General features: G+C 43.1%; 1 protein-coding gene across 3 annotated transcripts in view; it reads right to left on the reverse strand.

Moving 5' to 3' along the window:
* QSER1 (glutamine and serine rich 1) overlaps nucleotides 1-3,509 on the reverse strand; it is a 77,020-nt gene extending 73,511 nt beyond the window's left edge. For 2 of the 3 annotated variants that reach the window (XM_046016104.1, XM_046016103.1), the window contains exon 1: nucleotides 2,989-3,509. In XM_046016104.1, the coding sequence (XP_045872060.1) occupies nucleotides 2,989-3,179 (191 nt within the window). In that variant the 5' untranslated portion in view covers nucleotides 3,180-3,509. Of the gene's footprint in view, nucleotides 1-1,153; nucleotides 1,253-2,988 lie in introns of all 3 variants that reach the window. The other variant, XM_046016105.1, reaches the window with a different exon arrangement.
* Between the last annotated feature and the right edge of the window lie 12,399 nt (nucleotides 3,510-15,908).

A 15,908-nucleotide genomic window follows, 5' to 3' on the forward strand; every position in this document is an offset into this window, starting at 1 on the left:
TACTTTAAACAAAGTATTATTTAGTCACTTTTTGGTGCATAGTCAAATACAAACACATCTATCATCACCATGATGAAACAGCCTCTCGATGTTCTGTGCAAGATATAAATAACAGGTAGAGAAAAGGAAGATCTGCAGCTTCTTGATGATCATCTTATTTCCAGAAGTATGCAAAGGTATTAATAGTATCTCAGAGAGCCCCATCAAAAGTATTTCCAACTGCATGGTGATAGGCAAAGATATGCCCATTCAGTCCCTAAAATTAACTGAGAAGAACACAAATAAATTGATATTTATGAGACCAATTTTTATCCCTGAATTTCCTGTTGATCTAATGAGTACTATTTCAGAAATATTCAGAAAACTCTATACACCCTATGGTAAGATGCTGGGAATTTCCCCTTAGCTCTTAATTTTTTAATTGTTAATACAACAGAAATACCTAATACCTGATGGAGCTGTTATACCAAAAAAGTATTAATTTCAAAGTAATGAGAAATTGTTTGCCATGTTCTTTCCCCATCAACTAATGAAAATACTCCATTTCAGGACCAAGCAAAGACACAAAGTAGGGACATGTCAGTAACAACAGAATGTCATTACCATCTGTTAGCTTCTGAATAGGTTACTGGAAACAAGGTGACAGACAGGCTAATTCTTTATGGATAAGTATCCATATCACATCATCACAACTAGTACTCATTTGCACCTTCAAGAAGAAACTGCCACAAAGGAGAACAAAAACATTCAACTGATATATGAATTATGAAAAAGCTTTCTAAAATGTTATAAAAATATGAATGGGCTTCTAAAAATGCAGAATACTTAAAGATTTACAGGCCATATTTCTGATTCAGTATTTTCTATACAACTGAAATGAAAGAGGACATTTCACAATTTGAAGAATAAAATGAGGTACAGTTAAGAAGTGTGCGTAGCCCTGTACAGATGGCCTGATCCTAACACAAGATGTTAACAAAGCAAGTTGGTGGGGGAGGGGAAAAGCCTGCATTTTCGATGCTAAAATTTAGTTAACTCCACCCCCAAAATACATATTTTTTAAGGGGGGGGCTTAGCATTTAAGAATCAATAACTTCCAAAAAACAGAAAATAAACCTCTTTTAGATTACGTGTTCCAAATGAATCTACTTACTGTTTTCAAATGTGTTTGGGAAGTCATTCTTTGTTACTTTGATAAATAACATTTGGAAAATATGACAAGCAGATTTTAGTTTCTTGCCTCAGAAGTATTCTGCTAAAAGAAATAACAGAAATAACTAAGTAGAATTTGTTCCATTTACCTAATAAAATACTTTTTATTTAAAACATTGAAAGTGCTGCACAAATACCTATCATTATCGTTCACTAAAGAGAAAGCAATTTTAATTTGTAAATTATCGCACTCAATGCAAAAGCTATTTGAAAAATCAGCACCAAAAAAAAAAAATTAATAATGGGAAAAGTGCCAAACATCTTTCATAAAACTCCTTAAAATGTCTTAAGAGCATATAATACAAAGTTATGGCTATTTCTGAAAAGTTTCAGCAATTATTTAGCTCCAAATTGGCACATCATATTATTATTCTTTTTTTTTAATCACAGCTCTTTTAAACAAAGGATCTAAAATTTTCTGAGAAAGCTTATTTCCCTTTTCTTGAATCAAATTTTTCTCATTCTCTCTCAATCATCCCAAGGTATTAAGACAAAGACCAACTACTCTTCACACATTATTTTCCAAATCATAAAGGTGGAACTTTCACAAAAACAAAGAAGATAACTGTAATGTATAAAGTAAAAAAAAAAAGTTCACTTCTGTCGTGACAATAGTGAAGAAATCTGATGAGATCATAAAGCCACGAAGCTTCCTGTTGGTAGCTGAGGATGAAGTCATTAGCAACCCAGGATTCCCTGGTCCTTGTAATCAGAAGCTGCACCTACCAGATTCTGCATTGTTCGGCAGAGGTGGCTTTAAAACACCCCGCTCCCAAATCGTCCAAAGCAGACCACGCCTTCCAGTTATCATTCAAATGGACCATTTCACAGTGTGGCACTACTACACATTTCCCGCGAGCTTAAATATCTTGTAAGAGTCAACATTTTAGGTTCCCTTGGTCATGATGGAGCAAAGATGAACTCTTGAACCCCGCGCTACATAATCAATCAGGGTTTCAGAAGCCGAGATGGAGAAGCATGCTTCTGTTCTTCAACCTTGAGGGCCTTCACTGACCACCCCCGTCCAATATCTTCCCAATTCTTAGTCACCCCAAGACACAGAAGGCAAAAAAAAGATTCCTTACTTCCTGCTGTTGTTAAAAGGGGAGGAAACCCAAGAGTAACTTTGAACGCGTGGAAGAGAAATAGCTTAATCTTGGCTACCACTGCAAACATATGTCACCCAGCTCCGTCGCAGCTTTCGCGCCCCTCCAGGCCCCCTCCCGGGCCCCACGCCCCAGGGGTTCTCCCGCAGCCCAGCCCTCCCGGGTCCCCCCCAATGCCAGGGACGCGGCTCGGCGCCTCTTCCTCTCGCGCCTCCCCCACCCTCACACTGCCGGGGTCCCCAAGACCACATTGTCCGTTCTAGTACAATGGAATGTCACTGCCCGGAACTCCTCAGGGGCCCCCCTCACCCCCCGAAGCCAGTCCCCGGTCTCCCTGGTCGCCCAGTTCAGGCACGAACCCAAACTTCACCATGTGAGAGAGCCCAAGACCCGCGAGGTGACGGAGACCCACGACTCCCGCCTAGCCCTCCCTTTTACTCACAGTCCCCTACCAGCCCTAGGCGCGAATCCTGCACTGGGCGCCCCCACCCACCCCAAGACCACCTCATAGGAGTCATCATCCGCCTCTCCCCGCGCGGGCAAGGGCGAGAAGAGTGGAGGGCTCCCCGCCCGGCCCGGACCCCTGGGCGGCGCTGCACAGGGGCGAAGGCCCCAAACGCATCCCCGGCCTTTCCTGGCCCACCACGACCCCGCCGCCCACCCTCCCTACCTGGCCTTGAGGCTGGGGCTGCTGCCGCTGCTGCAGCTGCTGCTGGCGGCGGCCGCCGCGGCTCGGGGTTCGTAGGCCCAGGCGGGGGCGGGGGGTGGTGCGGCGGCGCTGGCGGTGGCGGGGGCGGCGGGGGGCGCGGGCGGCGGCGGCGGCGGGTCGGCGAAGCCGGAGGTCGCGTAGTTCCTGTCCATCGTGGGGGTTGCGTAGGGAGGGCGGGCTGCAGTGGGGGCTCCTCCAGGGCCCTGTGTATGGGGGGCGGGAGGGGAGGGAGGGGGCGGGGGGAGGAAGAGGAGGAGGAGGCGGCGGCGGAGGGAGCTGCCCCCTCACATGGCCCCGGCGGGCGGACGGGCGGAGGGCGCGCTGGCCGGTCTCTGCCGGGGGAACCCAGGCCGCGGCGCGCGGCGAGGCCCCAGCCGGGCGTCAGGGAAGCGGCGGCATCCGCGGCCGGGACTCACGGCGGCGGCGGCGGCCGCTTCGCCCCATGTTGGTGGATTTCCCAGGATGCACCTCCCGCCCCCCTCCGCCCCGCGGCCTCGCCCCGCCTCCCCTCGGCGCCCCGCGCTCGCGGCTCGCGGGCCAGGCGGGCGGCCCGCGAGGCCTCCGCCGCTGCCGATCGCCTCTCTCGGGCCAGCCGGGCGGAGAAGGCTCGAGGCCTGCCCGCCCAGCGGGCTCCGGGAACCCCGAGCGGTGCCCGCCGGCGGTAGCCAACGGGCCGCGGACTTCCCGCCCTCGGCTGCTCCAGGGGGAGCTGTCCACGCTCGCCGCGCCCCGCGTGGGAAGGGGCCGCGCCTGCAGTCCGCCCCGCGCGCGGGAGGGGAAATTGAGCGGAAACCCAGCCTAGGTGCTGCAAAGGGGGAGGCTTGTCAACGCTTTGCCTGGAGTTCGTTATTTGACCCTTCGAGTTATTTTGAGTGTCTCAAATACTCAGTTCCCACATCGCGATTTCTTTCTCGGAGCCCAGTCCCAAACCAGAAGCAGCTGAGCGGGCTGTTTCACAGTTCCGTTTACTCCCTTCCTGCACAAAGCTTGCTGTGCGAGAGGACCCTTTTCCTGTTGTTAGGGGAGATTTATATTCAAAGAGATTCAAATTCAAACGTATTATTTTCCAATCCTCGTTGAAAGGACCTTTCCCAGGGGCTCTTATTAACTGTCCCCGCCCCCACCTTGGGAATTTTCTCATTCTGGATTTCAGAATCTTCTATCCGAAGGTAAATACTGCCTCTTCATTGATTAATCCAACTACCATCTGGATGACTTTAATTACAAGACATTTAAACTCACTATGCACACTTGGTGTTGGAGTTTTTCGTTTGAGACTTGGGACTTAAGCAGGACTTTACCCAAACATTTCCCGTGTGACTTCCACGCAGTTCGGCGGGGGTTAATTTAGTGATTATTTTGAGGATCTTTTGTTGTATATCAGAGCTGCGTTTCTTCTATAATCATGAGTAGTGAAACTTAGGGTTCATGGAAATCATCATTTGGTCCGTAAGGCATAAAGTAAAAGTTAAACAGCAAAGTTTGTATTTATTGACCATTCCCCTTAAAAAAAAATCAATACTGGTTTAACACCCATTATGTGCTTAGCACAGAAATCTGCCCCTCAAGATAAGCTGAAAAAAGTTTAAACAAACCAGACAGGCACTGTAGACGACCTAATAAATTTTATACACTATCCCTGATCACCATTTTAAAAGCCAGTTTAAATTTCGGTAATACCTAATACTGAATCTGCTATTCCGTACGAGATTATTTTTGTTCTAGGAGATTCTGTTTTTCTCCTGGCGCCAACATCCTTTTGTTCCTATTCCTTCCTTTTTGTAAGTCTTTCGGCACCTGTGATGCTGAAGAGTCTGGTCCCGGGGTGGGGAAGCGAGGAGGTGAGTAGTCGTTATTTACAAATGAATTCAAACGTGTAGACACAAGTGATCTTGCCAATTTTATGCTAATTTCAGTATGCATTTACCCTGGATATCTTTGAAAAGTAGTTTTCCTTGGGGAAGGAATTTGCCAGATAATTTGAGATCCTGCAGAGAGAAGTAAATCTCCCTTGTAAACTTTATTTTTCTTACTGCAGACTAGAAATCTGTAATCTAAATAAAAGAAAGAAGTTTTCACTACTAACTATTACACTTGTAAGTATTTTTGTGAGCACCAAAGTTCGGTCTTTATAGAAAGTGTAGAAAGTGGAGTGTCAGGCTATAAATGTTTTATGGCCCTTCGTTGGAGTTACCCACAACTGGTACTCAGAGTGAGTTATGCAGGCAATACCAAACAAGTAGCAATAAAGCCTTTATAGTCCCTCACACCATAATGTAGTTTATTTATGTCACATAAATCAGAGAAAAGATATTAAGGGAAATTTTGAGTGAGTATTTAAAAAATAATATTACTCTGTCACCATGTGCGATGTTCCTTTGCCCGCTATTTCTATCTCAATTCTAAAATTGGGGACAAGTTTTGAAAATCAATGACATCAAAGGCAGTTTGATTGCAAGGTGAATTGAAATCTTACACTTTAAGGAATCTTTCCTCGTCCCCACCCCCGTCTTCACTTCCTTCTGAGTTTATTACCCAGGAGTTAGTAATGCCTCAGAATATATCCATGAACCATCTCTGCACATTTCCTGGCTTTCCTCCCATCCCATTAGAAAATCACCAAGTATTTCAACTGGTAGGAAGCTTGGAGTGAGATGAGTAGTTCATCACCCTTATTTTGTTGAGAAAACGGAAGCCCAGCGTTCAGCAACTTGCTTTAAGGTGATGGAGGCTATCACTTGGAGGAGGGATGGGTGGAACCCTATCTCCACTGAGGCAACCTTATTTGTTTGTTGGGAATGGCAGAATTTGGGCTTGCCTGACTGGAAATGTAGTCAATAAGTTCATATATTCCAGTGTTACAAAGAGACCAGCTATTAATTGGAAAGATTCAAGAAGGTCAAATATGTGGTGGGGGGGGTGGGGTTTTTTGAATTTTTATTTATTTATTTGAGAGAGAGAGCATGCAAGCACATGGGGCCCAGGCAGAGAGAGGAAGCAGACTCCCTGCTAGGTAGACACAGGGCTCTATCCCAGGACCCTGGGATCATGACCTGAGCTTAAGCCAGACACCTAAACGACTGAGCCACCCAGGTGACCCCAAATTTGTGGTTTTACTTAGAATATCAGGAGTATGTTTGTGGGAAGTGGGTTGAGGAGGGGAGGGGGCTTAGTTTTCCATGTTTCCTTTCTCTTCTGGCATTGAGGAGAACTATAAACCCCGTCTTTGCCAGGGGAGCCCTGATTTCAGTCCATTGAGCCAGCATCAGAAATTAAAACATCAGAAATGCAGTTAAGTCCCACTATGATTTTTCTCTGTCTCAGGGGCTTGACCCTATCACAGTCATCTTTTACCAATCCCCATTGCTTGGCATTCCACCCAGGGAAATAGCTCTGGAGTCAGAAGAGCTTGCTTCTTTGAAGCCACAGCCTCACTCAGGTGTCACTGAAAGACGGTGATGGGGCACATTCCTCCCGGTGAGCAGAACTTCAAGAAGCATACTTGATCATCAAATTTTGTATGTGTAGAAAGTGGTTTGAGCTATAGATGTGGATGGACTCAGGTTCTGGTCAATGACTTAGCTGATCAGGAGTCTGCAAGATGAAGGTTGAATGATTGGAGACCAGGAGTTCTGGAGATGAAGAAAGATAGTGGTGCAGCCTGATTATGAAGTCTTTCATTGAGTGTATCTTTTATCTCCCTGAATAGATTACAGGAAATTTAAACCTCCTTCTGTAGATGATAGCTTTCTCATCAGAATAACCAATAACCACCTGCCTGGCCGAGTCGGTAGAGCATGTGACTCTTTATTTCAGGATTGTGAGTTTGAGCCCCACGTTGGGTGTAGAGATTAGTTAAAAATAAAATCTTAGGGCACCTGGGTGGCTCAGTGGGTTAAAGCCTCTGCCTTTGGCTCAGGTCATGATCCCAGGGTCCTGGGATGGAGCCCCACATCGGGCTCTCTGCTCCACAGGGAGCCTGCTTCCTCCTCTCTCTCTGCCTGCCTCTCTGCCTACTTGTGGTTTCTCTCTGTCAAATAAATAAAATATTTAAAAGAAAATAAATAAATAAATAAAATCTTGGAGGTGCCTGGGTGGCTCACTTGGCTAAGCTAAAGGTAGCTTTAGCTCGGGTCATGATCTCAGGGTCTTAGGATCGAGACCCACGTCATTGGGCTCCCTGATCATCCAGGAGTCGGCTTCTCCCTCTCCCTCTGCCGCTCCCGCCTGCTCATTCTCTCTCTCTCCCTCTCTCAAATAAATAAATAGAATCTTAAAAAAAAAATTTTTTTAAATCTTTAGAAAAAAGAATAACCAATAAATACCGAATATGTATGTCCTAGGTTCTGTGCTTTGGGCTTTCCATGGATTGTCTCATTTAATCCTCAAAATGTCCTTAACATGCGGATATTGGCTTTTATTATTTCCATTTTATAGGAAATTGAGGTGTAATGAAGTTAAGTAAGTCTCCAAAGCATGCAAGCCCCTACAAATTGATGATGGTGCAAGTGAAGTCCAGCTAAGTTCGGCTCCCAAACTTAATAAGGTTGGTTAAAGAGCTCCTGCCAGGTTTCTCCACTGAAGTGTTAACTATATTTTCCTTTATAATTAATGCATATTTTGTGGGTACTTTAAGACCATGTAAATTCTTGAGGCATCATTTTTTCACCACTGATTTTAACATCTGAATTAGTTTCCTGTGGCTGCTGCAACAAATTATCACAAACAAAGCGGCTTAAAACAACAGAAATTCATTGCCTCACAATTTGAAATCAGAAATCAAGATGTCTACAGGGCTGTGTGCTCCCTGGGAAGGCTCTAGGGGAGAACCCTTCCTCTTCCAGTTTCTGGACTTATTCCTTGGTTTGTGGCCACAGCACTCCAATCTCTGCCTCAGTCTTTATAAGGCCTTCTCTGTACATCTGTCTTCTTTTAGGCTTGGGGGTTTTGTTTTTTGGCTTTTTTTTAGTAATCTCTACATCCAGTGTGGGGCTCGAACTGTGCCCCGGAGACCAAGCGTCTCATGCTCTTCTGACTGAGCCAGCCAGGCACCGTTTCTCTTATGTCTTTTATAAAAGCACCTGTCATTGGATTGGTGGCCCACTTGGGTGGTCACATTCATATGTGACCTTATGGACACATTTTTGAGGGGCCACCAATCAACTCACTGAGGCATCCACTAATTATTCTTGTTTGAAACAACTGTTATTATGGTTACCAGATAATAATTTTCCTAACTCCATAATTCATTCCTTTTTTTTTTTAAGATTTTATTTATTCATTCTACAAAAAGAGAGATCACAAGTAGGCATAGAGGCAGGCAGAGAGAGAGAGGGTTAAGCAGGCTCCCCCGCTGAGCAGAGAGCCCAACGTGGGGCTCGATCCCAGGACCCTGGGATCATGACCTGAGCTGAAGGCAGAGGATTTAACCCACTGAGCCACCGAGGCGCCCCTCCATAATTCATTCCTTAATCATTGGTCTCTGTTCCTCTACCGGAAGGAATTTTCCATCTATCTATCTATCTATCTATCTATCTATTTATTTCAGTACAGACTCATGATTTCTTACTTTAGTCAATGGATTTGTGCAGTAAAGGATTAACAAAGCAGGTCTCCATGCTGTCCAAACACTGTACAGAGCAAAGAAAGATTTGGCCCTTGCCAGGCTCCAGAGCCATAACTTTTAAGCACTTGGAAAATCCTCCTAAGAGTATCTTTGTTTAGGGACGTGTGGGTGGCTCAGTTGAGTTAAGAGGTTGCCTCCGGCTCAGGTCATGATCCCAGGGTTCTGGGATCTAGTCCCGCAGAGGGCTTCTTGCTCCATGGGGAGCCTGCTTTTTCCTCTGTCTGCTGCCTCTGCTTGTGCTTTCTCTTTCTCTCTCTGACAAAATCTTTTTTTTTTTTTTCAAATAAATAAAATCTTAAAAAAAAAAAAAGAGTATCTTCATTTACCTGAGGCCTTGGGCTGTAAAAGATATGCTAATGATGTGACTTACAGTGGGGTCTTCAGACCACACAGTGTCAGTCTGACCTCTGGAGGGACTGGAAAATTAAGGTCAGCCACCAGGGCAGTCAGCCATGCTTATGTGACCTGCTCTCAATAAAAACCCTGTACACCAAGGCTCAGATGAGCTTCCCTGGTTGGCAGTACTTTACTGCTTAATGCCCACAGGACTCCACTGGCCAGGACACTGCAAACTTGTACCTGGTCTCCCTTAATCCCTGCACTGGGTGGCTTGTGCCATTGCTGATTTTAATCTGTATCCTTTCACTATAATAAACTCTAACCATCAGTATAACAACTTCCCTAACTTCTGAATTCTTGTAATAAATCATTGAACATGAGGGTGTTCTTGGTGAAGTCATAATCTATTACCACATTTATTTATTTATTATTTTTTAAAGTGTTTCAGTGTCTTTTTAAATTTTTTTTTATCTTTTTATTAACATATAATGTATTATTAGCCCCAGGGGTACAGGTCTGTGAATTGTCAGGTTTACATACCTCACAGCTCTCACCATAGCACATACCTTCCTGAGTGTCCATAACCCAACCACCCTGTCCCTATCCCTCTACCCCCCGCAACCCTCAGTTTGTTTTGTGAGATTAAGATGTTACCATATTTATTTAAAACACAGGATTTATAATCTCTTGCCATACTTATTTATTTTTCATATGAAGGTGGCCTTGGGGGTCCTTGAACACATGATTAGAATCTATCACCATATTTATTTTTATAGTCAAATAATCGCATATTTGGCCCAATACCCAAACATTTAATTACTTTAGTGTACTTCCTCACGTTAAGGACCCATGAGAACATTTTAAGCTGGGAATGACATGATCAAAACCATGGAAAACACTCCCTTTCCCTTCCTGATGTCCCACTCTGGTCTACATCTTCAGGCTAGATGGAACACTGGTGTGCCAACACAACAAGCACAGTCCCTTCAAAGATTTACATGCAAACACACACCCGCTACCACCACCACCACCAACAACAACAACAAGAAAAGAAAAAAACATGTCACTACTTAGGACAGTCCCACTATCCTCCTATTGTCCTAGTGGTTTGCAAATACAACTCGAGGCACCTACTTTCCAGGGGTTTTGCTGCTGAAGGACTGAATTTCAACCAGCAGTGGTAGAGCATGTATTCTCATGTCTCCAGATTCTTCAGCTAGAGCCTAAGCATGAAACACTAAAACACACTCTGCCTGAGCAGAAAACCACCTGCAAAACTGCTTTATACACTCTCCCTTCTCTTGTTCCTTTTCTGTTCCCTTTGTCCCAAAGCCCTAGATATAGTGGTGGTAAAGGAAGCTTACTGGGAGTGGTTTAGATGTCACCAAGTCATCATGCCTGTTAATGTTAGTGTATAGATACTAACCACTAGCCGGTCATTACTTGGTATCAGATTTAATTTTGTCGTATGGAATTGTTCAGTTACTTAAAATTCAGATATGGTAGGCTCAAATATCTTGTGGAAGTCCAAAGCCTCTCCCAAATTTCTGCAAATTCTGAGGAAACTTAGAATCTCTAGCTCAACATGTCTTCAAGTTTCTTCTACTTCCATTGACTGACTGCTCTGTTCAAGGTAGAAACTGAAAAAGTCTCTTCATAGTTACACTAGCACGGTTGTGCACACACACGAATCCACTCATGGGAACATTTATGAAAGAAAGTAAGCACTGGATTGTTCATGATACCGATTTTACATTTCTGTTATTTTTGTGTATGTACTCATTTTTCCACTGCTCATTAATATGGCTGCTTGCTTACAACTTTAAAAATTCAGAGGAAGCATTGCTTATGACATGTTGTAGCAGACCCCTCTGGTGCCCACGTCGCATGTCCTGGCTCACCTCTGAGACAATTCTGACCTACCTCATGATCACAGCCTCCTATCCCAAGACCACGTCCTGTGTCTTTCTGTATTCTGCTTTGTATGACACCACTGGAGCTCTCCGGAGTGTAGAGAAGTTTGCACCTCCCCATTAGGAGAAACCCTGACTCCGTGAAGAATGGAAGCCAATGGATAAGTCAACCTCCTGGCTTCTAGGTGGGCTCCATGGGAGCCATTTTGTGCCCTTCTCAGTGGTCCTCATGGAAGGGAAGCTCTTGTTAACTAGGAACAGCAACTTTGATAATAAGACCCTTTGGCTTGTCCTTCAGTCCAGTCTCTCTCTCTGCTCTGTCATTCTTCCTGCCTTCCGATTAACTACCTACATTCAAATCATTGTCTCAGGTTCTGCTTTTGGGGAAACATGTCTTATACTACTATTGGATATAACTACTTAGTGCTTTCAATTTTGATGTATGTCTTTTCATAAGTATCTGTCCCCAAGTCAAAGTAGTTATTGAATCTTCTCCTGTCAGGCTTGGGGACAAGGCAGAGTGAAGGAGTGTTGCAAAAAGTGCTAAAAGCTACATTCTAAAAGCATCTTCAGGTCAGAACTGGGACAAATAATCCCAAAGAGGTTATCAATATAAAGTTTGAAACAAGTGAGCTTAGGTCCTTTTTAAAAAACACTATAGTTCTTCCAGATAAAAGCATATATGCCCACTTCGTATATAATACTGATAAAAGTGGAATCCTAAGTCTTGCTGGCCCTCTACCTTGCTCCCCATGCCCAACTACCAACACATCTTATGAAACTCAGAGGCCTCTAGGAAGATGGTTCCAAAACTCTGGGGCTAGACAAGTAGAGCCCAGGGAGAAAGCAAAAAAAGGACTGAAAAATAGGGGCGCCTGGGTGGCTCAGTGGGTTAAAGCCTCTGCCTTCGGCTCAGGTCATGATCCCAGGGTCCTGGGATCGAGCCCCACGTCCGGCTCTCTGCTCCGCAGGGAGCCTGCTTCCTCCTCTCTCTTTGCCTGCCTCTCTGCCTAGTTGTGATTTCTCTCTGTCAAATAAATAAAATATTTAAAAAAAAAAAAAAGGACTGAAAAATAAGAGTTGCTGATATTGAAGAAATGGGCAGGTGGCCGGTTAAGTCTTGGTGCTAAAATTTTATCTATGATATTTTTCTCATTTTGTTCAAATTCCAATACTACATCTTAGTCTACTGTATTGAAATGCCATAATTCAACCAAGTCTTCACCTATTGTTGGACATTCATTTCCAATTTTTTAGTTTTAACACTACAATGAACAACTTTCTAAAAATATGTAATCCCTTTGATGCTTTTTTTTTTTAAAGATTTTATTTATTTGTCAGAGAGAGTACACACAAGCAGGCAGAGAGGCAGGCAGAGAGAGAGGAGGAAGCAGGCTCCCTGTCGAGCAAGGAGCCCAATGCGGGACTCGATCCCAGGACCCCAGGATCATGACTTGAGCCGAAGGCAGTGGCTTGACCAACTGAGCCACCCAGGCGTCCCCCCTTTGATGCTTTAAGGGACATTCCTAGAAGTGGACTTTCTTTGTTATGGAACACAAATGCTCCTCAACGCTCTTTCATGACCTTCATGAATATTGTCAAATTATTTTCCAGAAAAAGTGTATCGATTTGTCTTCCACCCACAGTCCATGAGAACACTATGTTGTGTGTATCCACATAAGCACAAATGCATGGATCCTTTTAGACTCACCTTGTGAAAATAAGGTCACAGCAGCCACACTCGTGTGAATTGGTTTATAGTATTGAGGAGCTTCGAATCACAACTGGGCCCTTTTCTCTTTACAGTTAGTTTTAGACCAAGTCCCTTTGCCCCAAGCTCTGTCTGAGGCATCTTTGTGACCTGGGCATCCTCACCTTCTCTGCCATCTTTTTTTTTTTTTTTTTAAAGATTTTACTTATTTGACAGACAGAGATCACAAGTAGGCAGAGAGAGAGGGAAGCAGGCTCCCCGCTGAGCAGAGAGCCCGATGCGGGGCTCGATCCCAGGACCCTGAGATCATGACCTGAGTTGAAGGCAGAGGCTTAACCCACTGAGCCACCCAGGTGCCCCACCTTCTCTGCCATCTTGAATAGAGATGCCTACCAACTACCAAATATTGCCTACCAATTTTTTCAGACACTTATCTATCAAAGTCAGTAAAGTTCAATGGGTCTTTTCCAGCTGTCCCAATTTACAATGAATAAACAAAACAAATATCTGAGATTAAGAGGAATTGCGGTTAAGAAACTTAACCTAATAGAAATGAAATATGTGAGAGGGGCTGACATTATGAGAGTACCTATGAATGTCCTCGTAAATAAAACAAAAACTAAAGAGGTACTCTTTGGAGAGAAAGAACAGCATAGAGGTTAAGAGCTAAGCTTCTTTGACTTGAATACTGCTTCTGCTGCTTACTGTGTGACCTTGGATAATCTACCTAACCTTTCTGGTTCTCAGTTCCCTCTTTTATAAAACTGGGTATTAATAGCTGCTTCACAGAAGTGCTGAGAAAATGAAATAATTTCATATATACTTAGAACAGTGCTAGGCACATAGTTTTGGGTTTTCCTTTAAACTTTTTTTTTTTACATAAAGAAGGTCAAAGAAGGGGCACCTGGGTGGCTCAGTGGGTTAAGCCTCTGCCTTCAGCTCAGGTCATGATCTCAGGGTCCTGGGATCGAGCCCCGCATCGGGCTCTCTGCTCAGCAGGGAGCCTGCTTACCCCTCTCTCTCTGCGCCTGCCTCTCTGTCTACTTGTGATCTCTGTATGTCAAATAAACAAATAAATTCCTTAAAATTTTTTTTAAAAAAGGTCAAAGAATAGTATGAAGAATACCTTTATATCATGCATTAACATTACATAAATGTTGACATTTGCCACATTTTCTTTAAGTCTCTCTTTCTCCCACACACCATTTTATCTAAACTTGCACTAGAGGTTTAGCTGGTGCAATAAGGTGAGGGAAATATAGAAAAGTAAGATTCTCTTTGTTTGGGAATGTCATGATTACATCATAGAAAATCCTATGGAATTTTCTGTAAAAAATAGACAATTGAATTTGGCAAGATCACAAGATACAAGACCAACAAATTTAAAAATTATTTATCTATATAGTAACAATGAACAATTAGAAAAAGAGATTTTTAAAAATTGAAACATAATTCACAACCATAGAATTCACCATTTTATTTTATTTTAAAGAGTAGGCAGAGAGGCAGGCAGAGAGAAGAGGGGAAGCAGGCTCCCCACTGAGCAGAGAGCCTGATGCAGGACTCGATCACAGGACCCCGAGATCATGACCCGAGCCAAAGGCAGAGGCATAACCCACTTAGCCACCCAGGCGCCCTGTACACAAGTTTTTGTGTGAGTGTATATTTTTAGTTCTCTTCTGTATATACCAAAGAATTGGAAATTAAATTTTTAAAATAATACTTGGAATAGTATACAAATACATGAACTACTTAAAGATGAATTTAACAAAATATATGCAACACTTATACACTGGGACCTATGAATATTGCTAAGAGAAATTTAAAAGGCCTCAATATCTTGAAAAATATATTGCGAACTGGAGGACTCACCATTGTTAAGAGGTCAATTCTCTTTAAACTTTTCTATAAATTAAATACAATCCCAGTAAAATTCCCAGAAGTATTTTGATTTAGAAGTTGACAAGCTGATTCTAAAATATATATGGATATGTAAAGTACCTTGAATAGCCCAGATTATTCAGGGAAAGGATAAAGTTGGAGGACTTATACTACTTATTTTCAAGACTTACTACAAAGCTACAGTGAGCAAAACAGTATGGTACTGGCATTAGAGTAGACAGAGACCAAAGGAACAGAACAGCGAACCCCAAATATATCATCAATTGATTTTCAACAAAGTCTCCAAGATAATTTAGATTATTTGGTGGGGGAAAAGAAAGATAGCCTTTTAAATAAATCCTGTTAAAATAACTGCATATTTCAATGCAGGGAGAAAAAGAAACTTTTTTTTTTTTTAAGATTTTATTTTATTTATTTGTCAGAGAGCGCACAAGCAGGCAGAGTGGTAGGCAGAGGCAGAGAGAGAATCAGGCTCCCTGCTGGACAAGGAGCCCGATGTGGGACTCAATCCCAGGACCCTGGGATCATGACCTGAGCTGAAGGCAGAGGCTTAACCAACTGAGCCACCCAGGCATCCCAGGAAAAGGAAATCTTGATCCTAATTTCATATACACACAATAATTAAACTTACATGTAAAAGCTGAAATTATAAAATGTCTAGAAGAAAACATAGCAGGAAATCTTTCCAATGGTGGGGCAGATAACAATTTCTTGGCAAGATACACACACACACACACACACAACGAACATTAAAAGAAAAGCGATAATTGGATTCTTCTGCTCTTTGAAAGACACTGTTAAGAAAAATGAAAAGGCAAGCAATGACCTGGAAGAAAATATTTGTTAAGCACATACCTGATAAAGGATTTACATCTGGTATATATAACGAACCCTTTAACTCAAAAGTAAGATAAACAAGTCAATTTAAAAAATGGCCACAGATTTGAATAAATACTTAATAAAAGAAGTTACCTGAATGACTAATAAGCATATAACAAGATACTCAATATCATTGGTCATCAGGGAAACGCAAATTAAAACTACAATGAAATACCACTACACACCCAACAGAGTGCATAAAATTAAAGGACTGGTAATAACAAGCATTAGAAAGGACGTGGAGCCATTGGAACCATTCCATTGGTTTACACTCCTGCTGGGAGTGTAAAATGTTTCCACCACTTTGAAAAACAATTGGCAGTTTCTCACAAAGTTGAACACCCCCCTGCCTATTACTAGCAATTCTACTCCTGGCTATTTACCTGAAAGAACTGAAAGTTTAAGGCTGCACCAAGACTCATATATGCATGTTCATAGTAGTTTTATTCATAAAGGCTTATCAGCAAGTGAATAAATAAATACAATGCAAGGAAATACTATCCAGCAATAA

This window comes from Meles meles, chromosome 8 (genome assembly GCF_922984935.1).
Source record: "Meles meles chromosome 8, mMelMel3.1 paternal haplotype, whole genome shotgun sequence".
Lineage (NCBI taxonomy): Eukaryota > Metazoa > Chordata > Mammalia > Carnivora > Mustelidae > Meles > Meles meles.